The 21,617-nt window shown below is 39.0% G+C and overlaps 2 protein-coding genes across 8 annotated transcripts in view; one reads left to right on the forward strand and one right to left on the reverse strand.

Annotated features, from left to right (window-relative positions):
* Nucleotides 1-3,928: 3,928 nt before the first annotated feature.
* Nucleotides 3,929-18,523, reverse strand: RAB36 (RAB36, member RAS oncogene family). 6 transcript variants are annotated; one of them, XM_085075986.1, is made up of 12 exons: nucleotides 18,393-18,523; nucleotides 17,445-17,545; nucleotides 14,951-15,037; nucleotides 13,801-13,889; nucleotides 11,207-11,272; nucleotides 10,453-10,554; nucleotides 8,757-8,821; nucleotides 8,125-8,176; nucleotides 6,669-6,750; nucleotides 5,786-5,876; nucleotides 5,121-5,240; nucleotides 3,929-4,866 (listed from the first exon to the last, which is right to left on the reverse strand). In XM_085075986.1, exons 3-12 carry the CDS (start codon nucleotides 15,017-15,019, stop codon nucleotides 4,802-4,804), a joined length of 801 nt encoding a protein of 266 aa, XP_084932112.1. In that variant the 5' UTR covers nucleotides 15,020-15,037; nucleotides 17,445-17,545; nucleotides 18,393-18,523; the 3' UTR covers nucleotides 3,929-4,801. The 6 variants fall into 6 exon arrangements, 5 of the variants coding, with proteins under 5 accessions (XP_084932112.1, XP_084932111.1, XP_084932110.1 ...); XM_085075985.1 differs by having other exon boundaries at nucleotides 18,346-18,523; XR_014855345.1 differs by lacking the exons at nucleotides 17,445-17,545; nucleotides 18,393-18,523 and adding an exon at nucleotides 15,608-15,745 and having other exon boundaries at nucleotides 5,786-5,872.
* Nucleotides 18,524-18,639: 116 nt separating this feature from the next.
* The window catches only part of RSPH14 (radial spoke head 14 homolog), a 67,201-nt gene continuing 64,223 nt past the window's right edge, over nucleotides 18,640-21,617 (forward strand). For both annotated transcript variants that reach the window (XM_085075998.1, XM_085075997.1), the window contains exons 1-4: nucleotides 18,640-18,770; nucleotides 19,210-19,650; nucleotides 20,899-21,001; nucleotides 21,181-21,299. In XM_085075998.1, coding sequence (XP_084932124.1) covers nucleotides 19,452-19,650; nucleotides 20,899-21,001; nucleotides 21,181-21,299 — 421 coding nt within the window. In that variant the 5' untranslated portion in view covers nucleotides 18,640-18,770; nucleotides 19,210-19,451. The remainder of the gene's footprint in view (nucleotides 18,771-19,209; nucleotides 19,651-20,898; nucleotides 21,002-21,180; nucleotides 21,300-21,617) is intronic.

Genomic DNA, 21,617 nt, shown 5'->3' on the forward strand with positions numbered 1-21,617 from the left:
GGCTCCGGCGGCGCTGCGGAAGGGGAGGGGAGGGAAGGACCCGGCGCAGGCACTGACACGGCGCTGGGGCCTCTTAAAGGGGCAGCCGGGCCGGCCGGGCCGGTGGACCCCGCGGGACTGCGGGGCGGCCCAGCGCTTTCCCCAAGGCTGCCCGGGAGACAAAGGCAAAGTCGTGAGCGATCCCGCGCGCTCGCACTTGGCAGCCACAGGCCTGGGCATCATCACACCGTAGACACATGGCCATAGCTAAACCTGGGTGAGAACATGCCATGCACACAGCCCTGTGTGCATAGGGAGGTATCCATTCCCGTCCATACAGCCATGCCCTCATGTATTATGTATAAACACCAGCACATCTCTGTGCTCTCTCTTGTGCTCACAGCAAGGCTCTCCCCCCAGGCACTGATACAGCTCACCTTCAAAGGTCACGTTTACCCCCCACTCATGTAAGTGCTGGTTAGTACCGGGTTCATCATTCCCTCAATCCTACCTTCCTTGCCAATAAATTACAAACTGGATTTCTTAGATAGGCAACTGCTACCCCAAAATAACTCTGATACTGACAATAAAGTCTGCTTTGTTTTTTTGCATTAGTCTCGTTTTTGTCCTATATATTATCTTAGACCCAATAATTCAGTCCCACGCCCCAGCTCTGGGTGAAGGGTTGCAAATGATTTAAACAGAAATCTAGCTGCTGGGTATTACTCCTTCCGAAATCACAGCGCACGACCTTGCTTAAGCCCTGTGTCCTTTTCATGTATTAATTAAACCTCTGGAAAAAAGTGATATGTACACCTCATATCCCCACAAACCTGCTTCTTTCACGTCCATGGTGAAGCATGTATTTTCTGGCACATGTTGCTAGAAAAGAGTGGGATATAGCCCTGATAAGAACTAATAAAATCCCGTAAGAATGAAAAGCACAATTCCATAGGAGCAGCTCTCTTACCTTAGAGATATGTACTGTTTCAAAATGTATTAAACAGTTTTTATCTTCATGCTTTCCTGGTTGCCAATCAAAATATTTTGGGGTGTTTTCAAATACATCACAAATGGCTGATCATATATTCAGTTTTGTACAGTTCATCCCTCTTGGGTTTTGTTTCCTGGCTTTAACCTCTTTCCTGCACTTGTTTCCTCAGCTTTTAACACATAACAGGCACTGGCTGACCTATATGGAAAAAAGATTATGACCTAAATTCTAATAAAATCTATATGTTTAATAAATAACTCTATAAATCTTTCAAGAAATCTCAATCTGTCACAGAAATAAAATAAACTGCCTTCTCCCCATTGATTGTTTGTTTGCTTAGTGCTAGTTTCAACAACAAAATTCTGCAATGTATTTCTAGGAATAATAAGATTGTACTGGCATGGTTATAAACAATGGCAGGTATGTAACACCACTGGGATATGTTCTGAATTCGTACAGAACTTTTACTGAAGTCCAACCATTCTGACTTTTTATTTCTAGAGTGTTTTCTATTTGGGTCCACTTTTCTGACATTTGTGTCCTTTCTGGAGGGAGTAGGAATTCTGATGAGTCAGATGAGGGATTTCTGTATGCACACTTTACTTTTAGTGACTAATGCTGTTAAACGACGACACCCTCTCTATCAATTGAGGTAGCACAACTCCAGAAACTCCACTGGGAATTGAAGTGTTGTCTGGATTTTTGCTGATACTTTACGCATTCAACAGAGCACTATTTTAATAGGATACAAAACTTCCTTGAGACTCCGGTGGCAGACACATACCTGTGATTTGAGACTGAGAATCCTGCGATGAGGGGCTAAACTCGGGCTAGCACATCCCCTCTGCTGGCCTGCGAGAGATCGCAAAGCCCAGAGACAGCACGGATCTGATCCTGCAGTGACCGCCGGGCTCCCTCTTGTGGGAAGAGGAACCGCTTGGCTCTGGGTAAAGCTCTCGAGCTGTCACTCTGTCACTTGGGAACTGTCCTTCAGCGCCATCCCATGCGGAAGAGACGGGGGTTTTGTAAGGACGACAAAACAAACAAACAAATAAACAAGAAACCCCACCAAAAGAAACAAAAAAGCAAAACAAAAAACCAACCAAACAAAACCACACAGAGAAAACAACACAAACCAAACAAAAACCTGTAGGATACAAGCTGAGCTTTTAAAATGAGAATTAAACATGATTTCTGATTAATCAGCTCAGCACAAATGCATCCCTATATAAACAGAACCCACTAACACCTTAGATTTTATGTATTAAAGACAAGAAACAGCACAACATTAGTACTTCTTTTGGGAATTGGATAACTACAACTGCTCTTTACCTTTGCTTCAGACTGACTCCAAATATCACTTCTTCAATTTCTCACCTGCAAATTCCCCAAGGAAGCTGAAACTGTGACTGTTGCCATGATCACTGTGGGGATTTCAGCTGGTATAGAAATTGTAGTTTACCTACCTATGGTGGAAGTTAACATAGCTTTTTTCAACACTTTTCAAAAATATTAAGGCTTTTTCAAAGTCAATTAAGTTGCTGATAGAATGGATTAGCATATATAGATAAAACATCAGATAGACCAGACAGAACTTACAAATTTATATTTCTTTTCTATAGTTAGCTTCCTTTGTGCTTTCCTAAACAACTCATTTGCAACATGATCCAAGATTCATTTTAAAGTATTGATACGGAGTTCGTTGCAGGGGAAGTCTCAGTGGTGCTAAAAACACCCTTAAAACCAACCAAGCAAAAAAACCCAAACACGAACAAACAAAAAATGACACCGCCCCCCCCCAAAAAAAAACCAACCCAACAAAACAACCAAAAACAAACACAAAGCCCCTGCAGTCTCAAAACATCCTATATATAATAGCTGGACTCAGGCCATTGTCCCATGATAGCTGATGACTGACAAAGTATTGCATTTGAATGTGAGGTTTTTGGAGCTTCAGATGAAACAAAACAGTAATAACATCATGGAATGTACTGAATCTCTAGGAAAAAACTGTTCCAGCTGATTTCCCAGGCAACATGATCGTGTTGTTGAAGAGATTGCATCTCTGTGATTTTGTACAATCATTGAGCTCTGCAACAAAAGAAACCCTTAGGAGATTTCTTGGTGGAGAAAAACAAAACCTGATGTTTTCTTAGGTTTGTTCCTGAGTCATTTTGCACTGTAAACACCATCTCTCATGTCAGCACTGAAGCCCAGCTAACATGAGTTGCTGCAGTAGAGTGAACCATCGCCTCTACTCTCATCCAGACTCAGGAAACACGAAAGCCATGGCCACACTGCCCACCCAGCTCAGCACATGCTACATTCACAGTGGAAATTCATCATCCTTGTGAAACAGACTTGGGAATTGAACAAATGTGTACAACATCATAAGGTCAAAATATTACACATTTGGATAAAGAGCTCCTTACGTACCCTCACAGATTCATTTTTTCCACCAAATGCTACATTTGTGTCTTTGCCAACAGGCAGCACAACAGCCAAAGCAAAGTTTGTCTGATAAAAAAGGGCACAGAGTCCCTAGATCTCTATTCAGCACATTCTAGGAAGCTGCTCTAATTTATGTCTTAAGAAAAAAGTAATAAAATGGATGTTTAAGCTATCTTTTCTCCACTTTTTCCCATTACTTACTAAAGTGGGAAAAATGGCAGAGAATCCAGAATATTTTCAGATTGATGCATTTCTTTATTAACAAATGTCTTTGTTTCTCAACAGCTCAAATCTGAAAGGTCTTTATAAACTAATCTGTTATAATTAGTTTAGGTCCTGTTATAATTAGTTTTCCAGATACTATTTCTGCAATGATTGAATTAATATCTCGAGAAACTGTACCTTGTTCATAGGTTTTCTTTTTTTCTCTCCATTTAAAATAATTGCAGCATGAAATTTAGAGCATTGTATATGTATAATGACAGCATAGCCTGAATGACAGGCTATGACAGCATAGCCTGAAATGCTGGATAGGAATCCTAGAAACATGGAATTCTAAGCTAGATACTCACAACTGAATATTAGTGTTCAGAGAGCTATAGGAAAAACTAGAGAGAAATAATATATGTTCCATATTACACACCTGTGTGACCTTTCTTTCTCATTCAAGAGAATGGAAAAGAATAGCATTCTTATCTGGCAACATTTTCAAGATATTAGACAGCTGTGTTAAAACAACCAAGTTCCTACCTGGACTTCTTCTAGGCTTGGAAATATTTAATACTGGGCTCTGATTCTCAAGTGGAAAATGAAAAGTAATACAGATTTTTCCTGGATGGAGAAACCACAGTGGAAACTATGCAGTCTGCATTTGTGTACTTCCAGACCTGATACTTAAAAAGATTTATTTTCAATAGTTTGAAAATACTTGGAATGCATAAAAATGAATCAAAGTCATTTTACACTGTGATTTTAAAAGGCAAAACCCTATGGATGGCACCCTTTGCTCTGAACTGCCACTTGTTTCCTGCTCCCACAAGAATGTCACTCCACTAGCTAAGACTTCTAGAGAATTATCAAAGAATAACACACCAAAATGACATCATTTTTTACTTCAAGACTTTCTGGCAGACAGGTGAGCACATGGCACTGGCAATGTCTTCTCACATTAAAAGAAGGATGTTATGTTTCACCTACACAGAGAAAGGTTTATGTAACAATTGTACCACCCAGCATGGTGAGCCTGCAGCAACAAAGGAGCTCTCAGCAAGAAAGGTTGGATAAGTTTTTCCTCCCTCATTTCTAAAATTAAAGTTCTCTATTTCTGACTTGAGAGCAGTTGCAGAGAAGTGTGGCACTTGCAGAAACAGCTGATAGTTAGCAGCAACTCAGGCTGACTTGAGCGTTGTCTTCTGGAATTTCCATACTGCTCTTCTCCAGTTCTGTGGAAACAAAAAATAACTTTTTTTGCTTCAACCAAAAAAAAAAAAAAATTACAAGAAATTATACCACCTGATACTAGGGGTAAGAAAAGCTGGATGCAGGCCCAGTCACTCCTGTAGTCTAAAACCTGGGCAGAAAATTACATGAATATGCTTGCAGGTGTTTGAAAGTGGCTTTAATTTAAGGAAAAACCTCCCCAATCCATTGGACTATAAACAAGGAAAATGCATACAAAAAGCAAAACTCCACATACTGATGAGATTTCCTGGCCCAATCTGGGCCCTGTGCCCAGGAGTGTTCTCCAGCTCCTTTATCATGGACTGTTCAAAGGCCAAGGCAGCAACTCTGGAAAAGAATTCTTTGACATTTTCCCCTAGGAAACAAGACAGAAACGATGTGTTTTTATAAAGGCACATCAACAGATGATCAAGCATAACAAGCACATCTGTGAACAGTTCACTGCTCAGTACTGGGGCAGAATAGGCCTCTCCAACAGTCTGTCTTCCCATTCTGATCACTGCAAAAAGAATTTCTAATTTTCTTTCTCCGGAATACTGTATCCTGTGCTGCACCTTTATTTTTAGCCAACAATGGAGAGAATTCAGTTTGTGGTATAATCTTTTTCCATTGCCAACGTTGAGTAGTAGTGCCCATGTGTATTTATGTAACTGTCTATGAATTAAATAGGCTCAGATACTGCAAAGCAGCTTGATTACTTCTTTCTGCAAACATGACAGTGAAAGCACACATACAAATACTCAAATAAAATCAGCCATTAATAAGCCTGAAGTTTCTAATAGCAACAAAATGCAAGAACAACAAAAAAAACCCTGGCAATGGGGGGGGATAATAAGTTCCTCCCACTTCAACATCAGCCCTTGTGATTCTGCTGTTTTTACATCCTTTGCAGTAATTTACCTGTTTTGGCTGAAACCGACCAATATTCTGCCTGCATATCCTTGGCAAAACGGATGGCATCCAGCTCTGTTCTTTCACACTCAGCATCTGACTGGGCAAACAACATGGAACAACTTGAACATAAAAAGTGTGTCTGGGCTGGTAACAGCACAGAGGTACTGCCAAAGCACCTACACTGTGGTGCTTCCAGTTTTTTCAGTGGCCTTTCTGACCTTGCCTAGACTTGGGCAATCAGACATGACTGCAAGAACATTCAAGTATTTAGTACTGGTTTTAAACGGAAGTCTCCACTCAGCTCCCACAGCACTGAAACAAAGCAACAGTTAACAAGTAACCCTTGTATCTAACACATACCCTGGTAAAGGGCTATCAAGTCAGCAGCCCAGTTACTCATCCTTGTCATCCCATCATTCTCAGCAGAAGAGTGGTGGAACCAACTAGTCACATAAGAAGCAAGTTTGTTTTCAAAGCTTAAAAAATTAAATATTGTGAGCTACAGAAAGACAAACAAGACTGAGAATTGTATAGAGTGACTGCATTCATCCTGTTCTTTTGAAAATTATGTCTTATTCAATTAAGCAAGAAATCTTCCCTGTTCCTGAATAATGAACACACTATTCCTAAAAAAACAAAACAACAAAACCTTCAAGATGACTAGGTATGTTTATATATGCTTGAAAAATGTCATGCAAGAAATATTTCACTAACTACCAATTTTTCAGAAAGTCTCTTCTTAAATTGGTTCCAAGTGTGCTGTTCAATTTACCTGTGAAGTTTTTTGCTTGAGGTCTTTATCTCAATGACATTGTACATGACTTATAAGAGAAATCATTTGAGGAACTAGCGAAAATCTGATTTCCTTATCTGCATTCAATTTACTCACCACCAAATCTTTTTTTGTTCCAACTAGAAAGATGAAGCTGGATTCTGGCTCATTCTCCCTCAATGCATCTTCTAGCCACTGTCTGAAATACAAAAGAGAAATGACAGAATCAGTCAGAGGGAATGAGGAGTATAGGAGAAGGTGACACATAATAGGGTCACAAGAAAAGTGAGAGGAAGAACTGACGAGAGAGTATCAAAAGCCTTTTGTTCTAGACAGAGAGAGCAGTAGCTCTTCCAACTCCTTTGAATATGTGTCTTCCAGTAAGGTAAAATCATACCCATGGCAAGGTACAAATTCAACAATCATTTTAGCACCCAGAGAGGATATTTCTCAGTGTAAGGGAGGGGACAAAGGTTGGTTATAGATGAGGAACAAAAAACAAGAAGCAAATGAAAAGTTATGAACCACATAGCAGGTTAGATACAAATGGGAATAAAGAAGCGTGAAATAATCTATTCAGCATTATAAAACAGCTCCCTATGAAGGCTGTATGATTCTTGTCTCACAAGCTTTTATATTCTTGTTACTCTGGCAATCAAGTTTCTCTTGAGTCATCCAACACAAGTCAAGTAGGGAAGGGAGTGTGTGTGTGTGTGGGAAATCAGGTTCACAGGCTTCAATTACTTTCAGCCAAGCAGAGACACTAATATATATATTATTTTACAAAGTCCTATGTAAATGAGCTAAGCACCATAGTACACATTCAAATAAGACAGAGTTCAGGTTGTAAAGACAGCTGTACCTGCACTGCAGTCACAACAGCATGTTAGAAATACACATGCTCTGAGCTGTGACAACAGTGTGGATCACAGATCCATGTAGGGTTTCACAGCCTTCACTCAAAGCAGAATGAGTTTACTCATAACTATTAGTGTGTAACCAAATCATTGCAAGGATCTGAAATAGTAAGTTTAGCTGTATCTACATAACACTTTGAGTTTTTAATTTTCTCTCCTCTTTTTAACAGCCTGTCTCCCATCAGAATACAGAAACTAGAGAAAGAAAATTTTGGGATATCAGTGCACCTAAAAAATGAGAGGCTCTTGAAACATTAAGCATGAGATGCATCTCACCAGTTTCATAATTTACATTAGATTCTCTTTTGTTATTCTATTCATAGCAAATAAAGTAAAAAAAAAAAAAAGAATGCTTTTGGGGTGCACTTCATCTCTTCCTCCATGTCTAGCTTTGGAAGGATCAAGCTTTTACTGAAGTGCCTCTCGCCCTCCACTGACTTTAAAGGAAGTCAAGTGTAAGTAGTTCAAATTTATGTCCTGCATTTTCTTCAGAAGAATCCCACCCTATGTAATCCAAACTAGTGACTGTCATTTTTCATTTCTTAGCTCAATAGAAAATACACTCATGATCCAGCAAGTTCTAAACACCTACATATGCAAGGCAATTAAACCTGCTGTAAAACCTTTAAAAGACAAGCCAAAATGCAGAAACTTACTTGGTGTGATCCAAAGTTTGGATATCAGCCAGATCAAACACTGTTATTATAACTGCAATAGAAGACAAGAACAGAAAAAAAGAGTAATTAAATTAGAAAGTGCATCAGAAGTCTCTCCAACCCATCTTGTTAAACACAGAGAATGTTTATATATAAGGCGTAAGAACAGATTTAACGCAGAGGAGGTGGAAGACTGTCCATTTGCTCACTCCTTTTCCTTTTCTAGCACCCAGTAATACCTAGGTCTTTAGTCTCCAACCTTTTATCTGTAGTCTGCAGTCTATAGTGCTATTAACCCTTTCACTTTGGGACCACTAATTCCCACAGGATTGTCTCGTACCAAAGGGAAAGCCAGAAATACCCACTTCTAACTCCAGCAGTAATCTCACCCAACCCCAGATTCTTTTCCCCCTAGATACAAGTGCCAATTTTTAGCACTGCATCATCAGAACACTCAGAGCTTGCAGATGTGAAAATTCATGAACTTCATCCCTTCTTCCCTGCAACAATGGACAATCCATTCCACCACACTCTGTCTATAGGCACCTTCCCAAGGAGCATATATGGATTTACATTGCTGTATAAAACACAGCCTCCTGACACAGGCAGTATCAAATTAATATTGTTCTCACCCTCTGCTCCTCGGTAGTAAGCAGATGCAATGCACTTGAACTTTTCCTGACCTGCTGTGTCCCATCTGTGCAATGGGGCGAAAAAAGAAATTTCAGGTTAATGAAACCCAGGGTAACCTGAGTAAACATGCTAATGAAGCAGCAGACTGGTACAAGGCGGAGAAGAATGTGATACCAGAGAAGTGTCACCATCTGGAACATGTTATTCATTAACTACTGAGAGAAATACAGTAAAGCTCTATTATTCAATGAAGACATGCAAACTCTATTTTCACCTTTCTTTTTTAAAATACTGATGATTTTGGAGACAATTCAAATATTTGTATTCTGCATGGTAATATCCTTAATTTTTTTTTTCATCTATGTAATGTGCATGTATTTCTAGGGCAATCTAATTTTTTAAGTTTTCTCTGCTAATACTAGCAAAATCATGTACTAGTCCATGTCAGAATCTTGCAGCTGCTAGATAAAATATCTGTCCCTGCACCACAAATTAGCAACCTACAGCTCAGGTACTAATGACACCATAAAATAAAATCAAGGATATTCTTATTAATGAATATGATACGCAGTGCCCTCAGCTACTGCCAAAACTACAGAGGTTTGGGTTTTGTCGCAGCCTTGTATTGCTAGTCACAAATACTTGCAAATATATCTTGTATGGAAATCTCTCAGCAAGAGGGGGCACTAGTGCTTATCATATGGAAACGTTCTACTCAGCTTCTGAAGACTTTGCAGATAAAGCAACCTGACCTTATTGCTTCAGTTTACAAAATACTGGTGCATGAGCCTAGATTTTCAGAGGTACTCCACTTCCAAAAGGATAGTGCCTGGCAGAATTTCCCAAACACAATTGCAGTGAAATCAGTAGGAAATGGATTTCAAGGTATTTTTCAATAAATACCGCGAGACATCTATTTACACCAATAACCTCAGCAGAAAAAAGAGTGTACCCAGGTAAAAAGGTTTTTAACATTCATGCACTAAAATACCTCATGCAAAGCATCTTACTTCTGCTCTAGGTCACACTACAGATGATTCAATAAAGCCCCCTACAGAATAATGTTGCTGGCCACCAGAAACACAGAGGTACATCATTCCACAGATCCAAAGCAGGTGGAAGAAGGGCAGGATTCCCATTAGTCTGACTAACAAAGTTGAAAATCAAAGATATTAGGTTCACATTCTAATAAAAACACTCCAGCCTTTCTATGATTTGAGGATAATTAATTAGTCCCTAATTAAGAGATGTTGAAATTGCTGGACACCTTAACAATAATTTCAATGACTGGAGGAATAAAACTCCCAGTTAAGCCAAGTTCAGTGCTCATTGTGCCTACTAAACCCAAATCACACACTGGGGTTACACTTGCACAGGACAAAGGCTGTGGCAAAATCTTCCACTTGTCTTTCATGAACATTGAGTAAAAAACACAGAATTCTACTGAAGCAGTGCAAGACATCCAAGATGAATTTTCATTGACAAACTTGCAATGTTTTTTAGCTATGAGAAATCTAAGAGTAAAATTTTTACTAAAACTCCAAGTCCAGAGACTGCATCTTTTCTTCAGATCAGATTATTCTTCATGTAATTTTATTATATTTTAAAAACCTTTATTCCACTGCAGCCTGCAGCAATTCAAGCTCTGTTGAGACTGTAGTCTGTGCAATGCTTAACTATGCTCTTTCAACTCACATCTGGAGGTTATATGGCATTCCAATTATCTCAAAACGTTCCATTTCAAAATCTACTCCAATTGTTGCCTTGTAGTCTCGGTCAAAATTATCTTTACAAAATCTGCAATTGAATAAAAAAGAGATGAAATATTAGTAAGACACAACTACAAATAACTGCAAAACTAACACTGTCTAGGGTAAATTATGAAGAAAAGAGTAAACTAACTGTGGATTGGCTATATAATGTAGAAGCAGATGTAAACACATCAAGACTAATGTAAATAAAAGGAGATGCTGTTTAACAAACTAGAAAGCACATATATCTAGTAAGTGCTCAGGCCAGTACGAGACTCAGAATAAAACATCTTAAGGGAGGTACAGTATTTTACAGTTTTAGTTAGAAGGGAATATATTTTGGGTCATAAATAATGACCCAAATGAAACCAAGACTCAGACACTGGATTTCTTTTCCAGTTGTCTAACCTTTAGATTGGATTCCTTATAAAACACTGTATCATATTTGACTAGATAAAAATACTTCAGAATATGACATATACTGGTTGAAGTGCTAGATCACAACTTTCTGTGTTCATGTCTCAAGCCTGTCTCATACTCTAGACTTTGTTTTGTCTCCATTTAATAACAAAATCACAAAGTACTGGTTCAGGTTCTAACCAGAACCATCAAGTATTGCTCTAAAGCCAGCACTGGATATGTTATAACATTTATTTGAGAAACAGCAGAATCAGAATGTCAGCTGAGATACACTGTACCTGTTGATAAGACTGGTTTTCCCAACATAGAGGTCTCCTACCACAACCACTTTGGATATTTTCAGCCTGTTATAAATATTTGAAAATGTTATACGGTTTTATTAGTAATTTCAATAGTCTCTCTCTAAAAATTCTGTTTTAGATCTTTAAATTGCAAGTGACAAGCACATGTACCGTGACTTCAGTCTACCTAAGTGCTACTGTGCTGCACAATCAGAGTCTTAAACTGCAAGAAAGAAAGCCTCCAAAAAACCAAACCATTCTGGAGCAGAAATAATCCATTTCTCACTCTTTTTTCCCCCCCTAATTTTAATTCAGTGGGACATAAATTTTTTTCTTATAAAATTGCTTTGTCTACAAGTATATACATTTGGCAGTTTACATATAAGACCATGGAGTATCTGCATCCTTTGCATTCCAATTTATCCCAAGTTTCTCATTGACTTTAACAGTACAAATTAAGTCCTAAGTGCAGAAACAAGAAATGGTTGAGAATAAAATAACCCACTGCAGAATGTGCCTCTGGGAAAAACAACCCACAGGCCTAGAGCCAATACATTTTCTGACTATGTGGAATAATATTAATCTGAACCTGGCTTCATGCAAATAATCCTCTTTGCCCTAGGTCCTCCACAGGATACAGCAGATGGGCTTTAGGTGACTCAGCCTGCATTCTTAAAATCAAAATAGCGTCTCTTTTAGGAGACACTCATTTAGGTGGATAAGTGAATTTAAGTTTATTTGTTGACCTAAACTGGGATTGACATCTCCTGTGCACATGGTACAAAAATGGCTTAAGAGGTTTAATGTTCTTTTCTATCAAGGAATGGCTTTTTAAACAGAAGAATTTATCTTCTATTGAATACTATTTCTGGTTACATCAACTTCTATGTGATTCTGATTACAAGTTACCTATCCTAAATAGTTGAAATTTTGACTGGTAAGTTGCATGACTAATATTAAAAAAAAAAAAAGAGAGAGAGAAAGAAAGAAAGAAAGATGTTTTATGTGCCAGTCAACATTAACTGGGTTAATGTTGGCCACAGACTCCTATGCTCCTGATTAACTATTGCTGAGAAAATACAGAATAAAATCAACAAACTTATGGGAAAAGAAAAAAAGTATGTGATGGTTTAGACGTGTGTGTTCCATTAATTCGTATTGGGAAAAAAAAGACCCTAGATTAGACCATTTAACAAAATGATGGACTGTCAAGAGAGTATTAAATATGGCCACTAGCTACTGAATTTATCAGACTAGCTTTCCAAATGACAAAGAAATATTTATTACTTGGGATAATGAAAAAGGAAGATAATGGTTATTCCTCTCAAGCTTTACAAGTACTGTACAAAACACTCTGGCTGCTCTTCCTATCCCCATTCCACCAAAAAATGACCTAAATAATCACATAATAATCATAACCAGAAAGCAGTGACAGGAAAGTGGTTTAATTCTATTCACAAAGACAAAACACATAGCCTTTAAGCTATCCTCTGTTACCAGGATAAATCACCTGGAGAGTTGGTTTACTCCAGGAAAAAAAAAAATCCCAAACAAATACATCTTGGTAAAAGAAGGAAAAAATGCCTCAATTAAATAAAGCATGTCTTGCTAGGAAAACTGTCCATACACTTGTAACAAATTTACATGAAACTAAGATAGTGACTGTTTTTAAAAAAAGGAATAAAGTCACTGATGTCTCTCAGGGTGACATATTCTGGCTTAAAATGGTGTTTTTTTTTTAAGCAAGACTCCCTACTGAAATGAATAAAAAGTTGCATTTAAAGATGGATATCATGACAAGTCTCATGTCAGCAACTCTAGAGCTGGAAGAATGGTGAGCTAATTGTCAATATTCATAGGAGCTCCACTTTATGGAAGATCCTCACACTGAAACCAGAAGCATTTATCATTAAAATGTACAGCTATTAATTTTAACTGAATAGTGATGATTTCTAACACAGTTTAGCTTTCTTGCCTTTCTTTAGAGATTAAATCAGTAATAGTAACAGTTCTGGGGTAGAGATAAAAGTGGGGGAAAAAAACAACTTCAAGATTATTAGTACGGCATAAAACAGCTTATTTGGATTTTTCAATGCTATATATTTACCAGAATCTTGTTCCAGTCTTAAGGAGCCATTTAAGAAAACTTCTCAGCATGTATACTTCAAAAAGACTAAAACTAGATTCTTAGATGTTTCAAGAAACTTATAACTGCTGTGCTTATATCCCTCCAAAGCCTTTATTAACTGCTCCTTTAACAACTCCTTTGGAACACCTACAGAGGACACAGCAAGGCTGGATCTGTTAGATCTTTTGAACTAAGTGTTTACTTAAAGGGTGCTAAAAACCTTTCTTGCTGCTAAACTACTACACCATTTTTCCAATACTACCTGTGCCAGCAAAAGAAGAGGCACTTGATTCATTTACTGTGAAACAGGTTAGAGAACAGCCCTGCACACAGGCTTAGCTGCCTTGAAACATCCTGGGGCGAGGAACATGAGGAATGAGGGAAGAAAAGGCAATGAATAAAGGAGGCTATAATGAGCTTAAAATACTTTCTTCCTTGCATAGCTGGGTTATTACAAACTTACCCAGCTGTTCCAGTGCACTCCTGACAAGCAGCCCTGACCTGTGCATGGAAGTGCTCTTTAAACTGCAGACAGGCCTCAGGTGTGTACCACTGAAAAGAGAGAACAGCTGCTGGGACAAACTGGGTGATGGCTACTTGGCAAGAAGTCAAACCGGCAAGGAAAAACAGATAAGATGATTATTCAAAGCGTTTGTTAAGCACAGAGTTACCCTGGAATAAGAAAAGGGTTAGACTGGGTTAGAAGGTTTGTAAAAACTCCTAGGGACAACACCATCCTTTGTGCACCTTTCAGAGTGCCAGTGTCCCAGCACTGCCTAAGCACCTACAGCCAAATCCAATAGCTCATCACACTGTACAACAATAAGTGCCTTCAATTATCCCAATAATCTAAGAAACACAAAAAACCCCACAGATGGGAGCATTCCACCAGCAAGTAATTTTTACTGTGAAGTTTTTTCAATCTTTTGTAAGTGTGAAGCACTGTTTTTATTACTAGGAATTAGTTAAAAATGAGGAAAATATGTGTCTGAGATCAAGAGTGGAAAAAAATGCTAATTTCCTTAAAAGGATCTTTTGAACCACTGAAAAAAACAAGTGGTGATTCCTTGTCCTTCCCTGTCCTTAACTCTTCTATTATACTTCAAACACAAAAGTCTTTGGGGACATCAAAGGTCTTTTGTCTGTGTTTCTGCAGTGCCTACTACATTTGATCTACTGTATGACTAAGGTTCTAGTACAGACAGAAAATTAAAATTGCCTCAAATTCTTCAACCAAAGCCTTCTAATTAGATTTTTTTTTCATATTTAATGTCAGCTATGGCTCCTCTTTCCCCTCGGTGTTGGAGCTCTTTAAGCATGTAACTATTACTGTTTTGCTAAAAAACCAAATAAATATTGTAAGAAAACACTTCTGTGACAAGAATCATTTTTTGTAAAGGTTAGAAAGAAGAATGAGGATTATTATTAGAGATCAGCATTGAACAGGAATACAAGGTCACATTAAACTTTGAAATAATCTTAAATAATTTGTAATTTTAACAGAAGACAATAAGTGTACATTAAATTAAATTAAAATACTGTTAACACAATGGAAAGATAGATCAGTGTGGCAGGGGCTACAGACTGTGACCACAGGGATAAAAAATTCTTACCTTGGGAAACTGAGAGATTATTCTTTCCCTACTCAATGGGGGAACCAAATGCATTAGGCTGGACTTCATCCTCCAAATTCTACAAGACTGAAAATGTGTAAAGAGAAACACAGTATTTAGGAATTACCTCAGTACAGGGACAACATGATAAAACAAAAACTAACGAAGTTCTTGCAGACTTGTCCTATTTTTTTTCTTTTCGGTACAACTAGAGGTTCTTCAATGCAGTTTGCATGTAAGAAAACCTGTTTCTCATGTAGAAGGGAGCACTTCAGTGTGGATAGCTGTAGTAGCAAACAGTGGCCTTCTGAAACCCGAAGGCACCAACTCTAATTCCATGGGAGGGCAGAGAATTGTTCCCTTAATTCAATCTAAGTGCTTGCAGTTTAGCCCTCAAAGGATTTTGCAGTGTTTAATTTAGAAATCTTGCTCATCATTGTTTCAAATGCCTCTGCACTAAGCACATTAATTAATGTTAGGGGATCCCAGATTTCATGTGGTCAGAAGCAGAAAGCAGGAAAGACGAAGCTGCCACATTTCTTGGCATAACATCAAGCTTTCATCCAAGATCAGCTCAGAACGAATGAAACCCGTCTGACACAGAAAAAAGAATAATAATGTTCACATGAAAATCACAAATGCATTTAGATGTCTCACCTGAGACATATCAATTTGGTTATGTAATGAAACCTCGTGGGTTGCTGGGGGAGGAGACCCTTATTAGGGTACCAATTTCTTACTGGCGTTCAAAAGAACTGTTCTAATGAGAGCATTTCCATCATGTAGCAAAGTGTAAGGAAGGACTCACCTAGCAGCAGCTGATGCAGCAGGATTCCAGCCGCACAAACAGCTCTGCCCCTGCTATGTGGCCATAGCAACAGGCTTGCAACAATTCCCTTCCTCCCCTTCTTCCACAGACCGGGAAGGCGGAGTTGGAGTAATTTAACTATATAAGTCCCTAGTTTTAAAACAACAAACTCGTTTTAGTAGTCATACAGATTCCTTTGATCAGAAACTGCTCCTCAATAAACCCAATAGTCCCTAATCCTGTATAAGGAAACAGTTCCGTTTTCTTCAGAGATGCTTGTATACAGGGATACAAAGAGCAGGATTTACCCAGCAGACAAGGAACTAATGGAGTGGGGAACTGTTACAGTGCTAATATTAAGCATAGCAGCAATTATAAAGAAACTCCCAAGGGATTTTTTCAGCATTTCAACTTGATTTCATCTCAGCTTTAAAGTCAGGATGCGCATGTCACTAATGAGACATTCTGAATTATATAAATGTCTTTCTAGTCATTAATAATCTTGCTTTCTAATGTACAAAACGCCAAAGACAAGGAATAAGAAATCATACAGCTCTTTTGCATTACCTAAGTATTGTCAGTCAACTCATTAATTTAGACAGCATTCAGTATGCCAGACTGCAATTTAGGATGCTAAAAGATTTAACTCTGTATTTTATTAGGATTTAAATTTCCAAATTTCAGAAGAAAATAAAGCTCTCCCATTCTAACAGTCATATTTTGATAAAGCTGGAACAGCCTTTGAACCAGGAGACAAGCCTCTCCTGCTTCTGCAGAAGACAAAAAAGGTTAAAGGGCACATCAATGCAGAAAAGTAATTTTAAACAGTGAGCAAGTACAAAATTAAAAAAACCTATAGTTGTATTTTACAACTGTAAACCTACAGTTGAAGACAACCTACACACGAAGAATAATGCTTAACAAAATTGCTAGTCCACTACTTAGAATTAATGTTTTATTCTCTTCCATGAGGAATTGCTTTTAAATCACTTCAGACATGAATATGATCTCAACCACACCAAAAGAGCCACTTCCCCCCAAAGAATGCAGATTTGTAGCTGATGGGTTGTTCACCAAAGAAGGTGAACCAAAGAAGGTGACATTACAGTATTTATCTATTCCCATATGGATCGTTCTATGCTACTTGTGACCCTATAAAATTCGAGAGATCTAGACCCCTGTTATGGTGTGCTCCTGCCCTTTTGGCAAGCTTGAATGATTTTGTGGCAATATTAGTATCTTAACGTCAGAACTATTAGCATAGTTCTGAAAACAAAAACTTCACGAGTTGGTAAGAGTTTCAAACACTAACTTGCTTTCTGCATGTTCTCCTAGTTCTAGTTCAACACCTCCTAAGCATCCTAAACACCTAAACATCATGTGTACACAGACTGACTCATTGCTCATCTCCCAGAGCTCTTTCACAAACTGAGCTGCAAAACGCCCCAGTTCAACAATCTCGGCAAATGCAAAGAACAGAAGGGACCAAAGCAACCACACAGAAATATTTCAAAACTGAGAGGTCATCCTCACTCATACTCAGTATATTTAATCTAATTCTCATACAGACATAAGCATATCCCAACTTACCAAATCAACAAATAAGACACACCATTACGGGAAAAAAACTTAAGAAATAAAAAGCTGCTAAAAATACTGAGAATGCTCTGTATTTTCTCTTCTTACAGAGCTGAAAGGGGAGTCACCAGGGAGGGCAGGGACAGTGTCTCCATGGCATCACAACATTCCTCATCTCAACACTGCAAGAACAGTAGCGCCAGCAGCTTCTGTGGGTAGACAAAGGATGTGAGGAAGGCATTCAGAAGGCATATATAAGTTAACGTCATGACCATGAAAAACATCAGTATTCTAAGCTACAGTGAAGGACAAGACAGAACAACTCACACCAAAAACAGAGCTAACACTGAGGGACAAGTCTCTGATTTTGTCCTGCTCCTCCTACCCTGAGAAAAATTCACATTCTTCCTATGGAAATCAGGTAAACTTTTACAAGTCCATAGTTAGTGGAAGTCTAATCTAATTCAGGGAAATCACCTCTACTTTAAATAATCTGCTCTAAAATGTAGCAAAAAATTAAATCCTTTCCAGAAAATACTTTTTAAAGTAGTAGTTTTTTGTTTTATGGATTTTGAAGATCAACAAACCAGAACCTATTCCTGTGATGCATTTTAATCCGGCTGATCAGAATTACTTTGGATTTGTAAAATCCTTTTTAGGAACTTTGATTATTATAATTGTTACTCAGACATAATGAAAAACATTTCAACGACTTCACTGTCCGCACTATCCTTTTATACCACAAGCTGTTCATTGTTTTCTCCTGATGCCAGATCACATCTGACAATCCAGAACTCCCTTAAACATTGCAGTGATCCCTTCTTCTCCATACCTCCCTCTAAACAGTTATGTGGAACTAGGTAATAATGGAAACCCTTACTACACATCTTAGCTGTTCATAATGACATTATGAAGATTAGGAAAGAAAATCTAGTCCAAAAGTACTGCGCTCCCTTCAACCCTTGCACCCCAATGCACTCGCCTGCTGTATTTCTGCTATTAACTCGACCACCCTTTTGTTCATTCTTTTTCTCAGTTTTGCTCAGCTGAAATTACTTCGAAAACAGGGGGCGAGGAGACAGACTCCACACTTTTGGAGAGAACGAGGTAGAACGGCCGCCACGCCGGGACCCCTCAGCAGCGCCCAGACCCCTCAGCAGCGCCGCCGCCCCCTCACGATCCCCTCAGCGCCCCAGTCCGCCCCGCGCCCCGCTCCCAGCTACGCCACTGACGTAACTCCCGCCCCGCGCCCCGCTCCCGGCTACGCCACTGACGTAACTCCCTCACGGCCGAACGCGCTGCTCAGGCTAGTGGCGCAGGCCAGACCCGCGGCTCGGCTGCGCTAGTCGCTATTCACAAAGCGCAGCGTACGCAAAGCGCGGGCGCTGTGGCAACCGCGGCACGCCGGCGCTGAGGGGCGGGAGAGGGGACTCGGTAATGGCACACGGCGCCTTCGAGTGTTTAGTCTAGTTCGTTTGCTTTGAAGGGAGAACTGGAGTTGTTTAGAGGCTGGTTTAACTTTTTGCTTTTGTTGTTGGCGGTTTTCAGTGTTGGAGGTCGTGGTGTTGGGTCGGCTGAGCCGCTTTCCGTGCTGAGGGAAGGGTGGGGGGGTGCAGCCCTCACGTATTCTAGCAAACGTTATCGAATTCTGAGGGCAGTTTTTAACCAGATCCCTTTAAAAACACTTTTTTCTGGGGGGGAATAAAAAGGCATTTTGTTTTCCTTAGCTTTATTTGTATTATTTTGAGCTCCCCTCCTATTTTGGGCATTGGGCTGCTTCACTTTAACCCTTTAAAAAACATTCCCTCCATCAATTTTAACATCCCTCCTTGCCATTTTAAGCTTTCTCTCTCTTTTTTTTTTTTTTTCACAGTGTTCAGTAAAGAATTAGACCAGATCAGACAATTCAGCAGATGAGCAGACAGTAGTGCTGATGACCACGCACCATTCCAGCCTCTTTCACAGCCTCCAGACAGTGCCTGCGGGCTAAAAGAGCTCCTTGGGGAGACAGAGCACTGCTTAAAGTCAGTAGGTGCTTTTATCTGCCCAGTCACCAAGTACAGCCATTTTGGAGTATTTTTAAGGATAAGGAGATCCTTCTTAGGAAGATTTGGGATGGCACAGCCTCGTATCTCAGCCTACCTCCCCCCTGATATAGATCCCACAAAAGCTCCTCTGGCGTTTGGGAGGAGGGCCCTTCCTAAACTGAATGAGGAGTTGCAGTCTCCCGAGCTGCTGACACAGCAGCAAGCACTGATGGCACTCTGTGATCTGGTCCATGATCCAGAAAAAGTCTACCAGGCAGTAGCATTAGGTAAGTGATGTGTTCTCACAAGCTCTGACACAGTGGGGCAGGCTGAGAGGGAAGCCCCACTTTACTTTCTTCCATGACATTTTCCTTACAATATCTTTGGTGACACAAAAGGCCCAGGAAAAATTTTCTGTTTGTTTTACCTTAGAAAGGTAAAGAATATTATAATACCACATACATGACAGTTATTTTAAGACTTATCATCACTTTTGGATTTATCAATGACTCACGATGAGTTTTAGCAACCCCTAAATATGAAACTAGTGCAGAGTGTTTCTCTCCATAGAATCATAGAATTGTTATGGTTGGGAAAGACCTCTAAGATAATCCAGTTCAACTGTTAACTCTGCCCTGCCATGTTCACCACTAAACCATGTCCCCGGTCTTGATTCTGATTTTAGCTAATTTCTTAATATAGTCTAATTTTAAAAAAAAGAGTAATTAGTCCAAAGTTAGAACTCCGTCACCACCATCACCCCCTTGCCTGGAACTTGAAGAGAAATTTAAAAAGAAGGGAATATAACCAAATTTATCATACTCATCAGGACTACACGTGGCCACCACTATTTTCAAAAGCCTAGAAGAATACTGATGGGGGGGGGGGGGAATCCCCAACCACAGGCTTATTTTTGCAATTTTTAGCAGTCTCTTGTATATCTACATAGCTCATTACATAACACTGAAAAAATCCTTGTTTGCCACTGCTTTTTTCTCCATTTCCTTCATTTGTATTTATTCCTCTCATAAGAGAGAATAACCATGTTCAAAATTTATTGTTAGTGTTTGATGAGCGGTTTGATTGCCAAAGCAATTGAGATTGTAGTTTGTTTGGGGTTGTTGGGGTTTTTTTGCTTTGGTCAGTGCCATATGTGCATACACACTATCATTAATGGTTCACCACATTTATTTCTGTAAAAAAAAATATTAGGTGTCAATCCTGCAAAAACATGCTTTTCTAAAGACATCAGCAGCTCTACTGACTTATTTTTAGAGTTATGTCACTTTATATTTGCAAGATTAGGATTTAACTTGATAAGGAGTTAGGAGCTTGTTTGTAGCATGACATTTTTGGCAGTAGGCCTTGAAACTTGAAAATTTCTTTCTTACTTGAGATATGTCAATGAGAATTTCACTGTCAAGACAAGCTGAAAATTCTGATGCACTTCAAATTGTGAGATAAATTATGAATATTGCTATTTCAAATTAATGCTGAATGTAAGAAATGTTAAAATGAAATCTGATGTCTTATAGGATTCTTGGATAACCTGAAGACTTTGCTGACCCATCAGGACCAAACTGTCAGGCAAAAAACAACAGAAGTTCTCTCTCTTATGGCTGGGCATAGTATTGGCAGGTAGGTGCAATTCCACAGTTTAATGAATGGTGTGAGAAGTGATGCTTCAGTGAGAAATAGGAACAGAATTCCTAAGTTTTCTCAGATGGATGCAGCATAAGTAAGAGTAGTTAAGATTAAATATCCGAAATATATACAAGTTTTATTATGTTAAACCTGTCGTCCATTGTTGTTTTTAGGCAAGGCCTAATACAAAGTGGAATCGTTTCTGCCTTCGCTGGGCTCCTGGATGATCCAGTGGATATCTGTCGAAAGAACACCCATCAGATTTTTTACATGATGGCAAAACTACCTGAAGGTAGGAGGCTTTAAGCAGTTAAGTGTTCAAGTAGACAATGCAGAGAGGCAATCAGGTAAATTCACCTATGCTCCAGATTTAATTTATTACGTTTCCCTTGAAACTCATATTTAAAAACAGTATCTTGTCTATTTTTGCTTATCTTAGTTTTCCTTAGGTAACTTCCTTAAGTCTTACGCAACTTAAGGCTACCTCCTCAAGATACAGGTTCTGTGGGCTGCATGCTGGAATATATAGGTCAGAATCTTGCATCAAAATTTCACTTTGTCCCTTCTGTTCAAGGTGTGGATCAGTTGTTCATCATAGTGCACTAACTTC

This window comes from Lichenostomus cassidix, chromosome 15 (assembly GCF_008360975.1).
Source record: "Lichenostomus cassidix isolate B80296 chromosome 15, HeHo_3.0, whole genome shotgun sequence".
In the NCBI taxonomy this organism is placed as follows: Eukaryota; Metazoa; Chordata; class Aves; order Passeriformes; family Meliphagidae; genus Lichenostomus; species Lichenostomus cassidix.